The sequence below is a fragment of the Sinocyclocheilus grahami genome, unplaced genomic scaffold, assembly GCF_001515645.1.
Source record: "Sinocyclocheilus grahami isolate Dianchi unplaced genomic scaffold, SAMN03320097.WGS_v1.1 scaffold50597.1, whole genome shotgun sequence".
Lineage (NCBI taxonomy): Eukaryota > Metazoa > Chordata > Actinopteri > Cypriniformes > Cyprinidae > Sinocyclocheilus > Sinocyclocheilus grahami.
This window is the reverse complement of record NW_015525954.1, coordinates 1-960: the sequence shown is the minus strand read 5'-3', so window position 1 is coordinate 960 and position 960 is coordinate 1. Positions and strand designations below refer to the sequence as shown.

The 960-nt window shown below is 40.9% G+C and overlaps 1 protein-coding gene across 1 annotated transcript; it reads right to left on the bottom strand.

The window, feature by feature from the left end:
• Positions 1-399: 399 nt before the first annotated feature.
• Positions 400-929, bottom strand: LOC107580903 (transcriptional enhancer factor TEF-3; the record flags this gene model as incomplete). The annotated part of the gene is made up of 3 exons (XM_016266516.1): positions 847-929; positions 652-767; positions 400-573 (listed from the first exon to the last, which is right to left on the bottom strand). Coding segments are annotated over exons 1-3 (369 nt in total), but the record flags the coding sequence as incomplete, so codon positions are not given.
• Positions 930-960: the final 31 nt, after the last annotated feature.

The following is a 960-nucleotide window of genomic DNA, read 5'->3' as shown; positions in this document are numbered from 1 at the left end:
TTTGTGTTTTATATAAATTAATTCTAAAATAATATATTTAATTCATTTGAGCAATGACTCAGTTTAAAATCTCTGATTCAGTGATAAATTTCAAACTTATGATATCTCTAAAAGTCAACTGCACCCATTTAGAGCAAATACAAAAGGCTGAAAAATATTGATATACATATATTTTGATATAGTTTTATATATTTTTCTTAAATTATATCACCCAAATAGTCTATTGTTATTATAATTATAAAACTAAATAATTGGGAAATTTGCGCCTCTTCCAAATCCAACTGAGTTATAAGGCAGAACGTCACTTCCAGATAAGTGACTAGCATGACACAACAGTGACCAGCTGGCCTTTGCCTGCTGCTTAATTCACGGTTTGGGACGTTTCTGTGAGGTTCTTACCCAGAACTTTACGAGGAAGAAAGCGTTAGCCGGTCCTTTCTCAAACAGCTCCTTCAGCCCTTCTTTCTTCTCTGGGAATTTGTCGTAAATTTGCCGTACATCCACGGCCTCGAGGTACGGATCGCTAAACGTGGGGTTGGACTGACCGATGTGAACAAACAGGTGCTTGTTGACCTGTAAAACCAAAATGCCTGCAAGTATAAGTCCGTTTGATCAATATGAGCATTAGTGATGAATCGGTGAAGGACTCACAGTCTCTGGATCCTGAGGTTGCTCCAGGAAAGCGGAGAACTCCAGCATGCGCAGGTTGGAGCTGGCGATGCTGCGGCCCTGCCAGGACACCGACAGACCTGAAGCGCTTTCATAACCTGAGGAAGCCATCACCACCAATATAGACCTTAATATTGTACGCAGTTCAAATCAGGTGTAGCTGCTAACGGTACAGACCTGCTATAGGAGGAGGACCGGTGGCCTGCATGATGAAGTTTTGCTGAGAAAAAGGCTTGATGCTGTTTGGAAAAGACATATATGTGACCCTGGAGCACAAAAGCAGTCTTAATT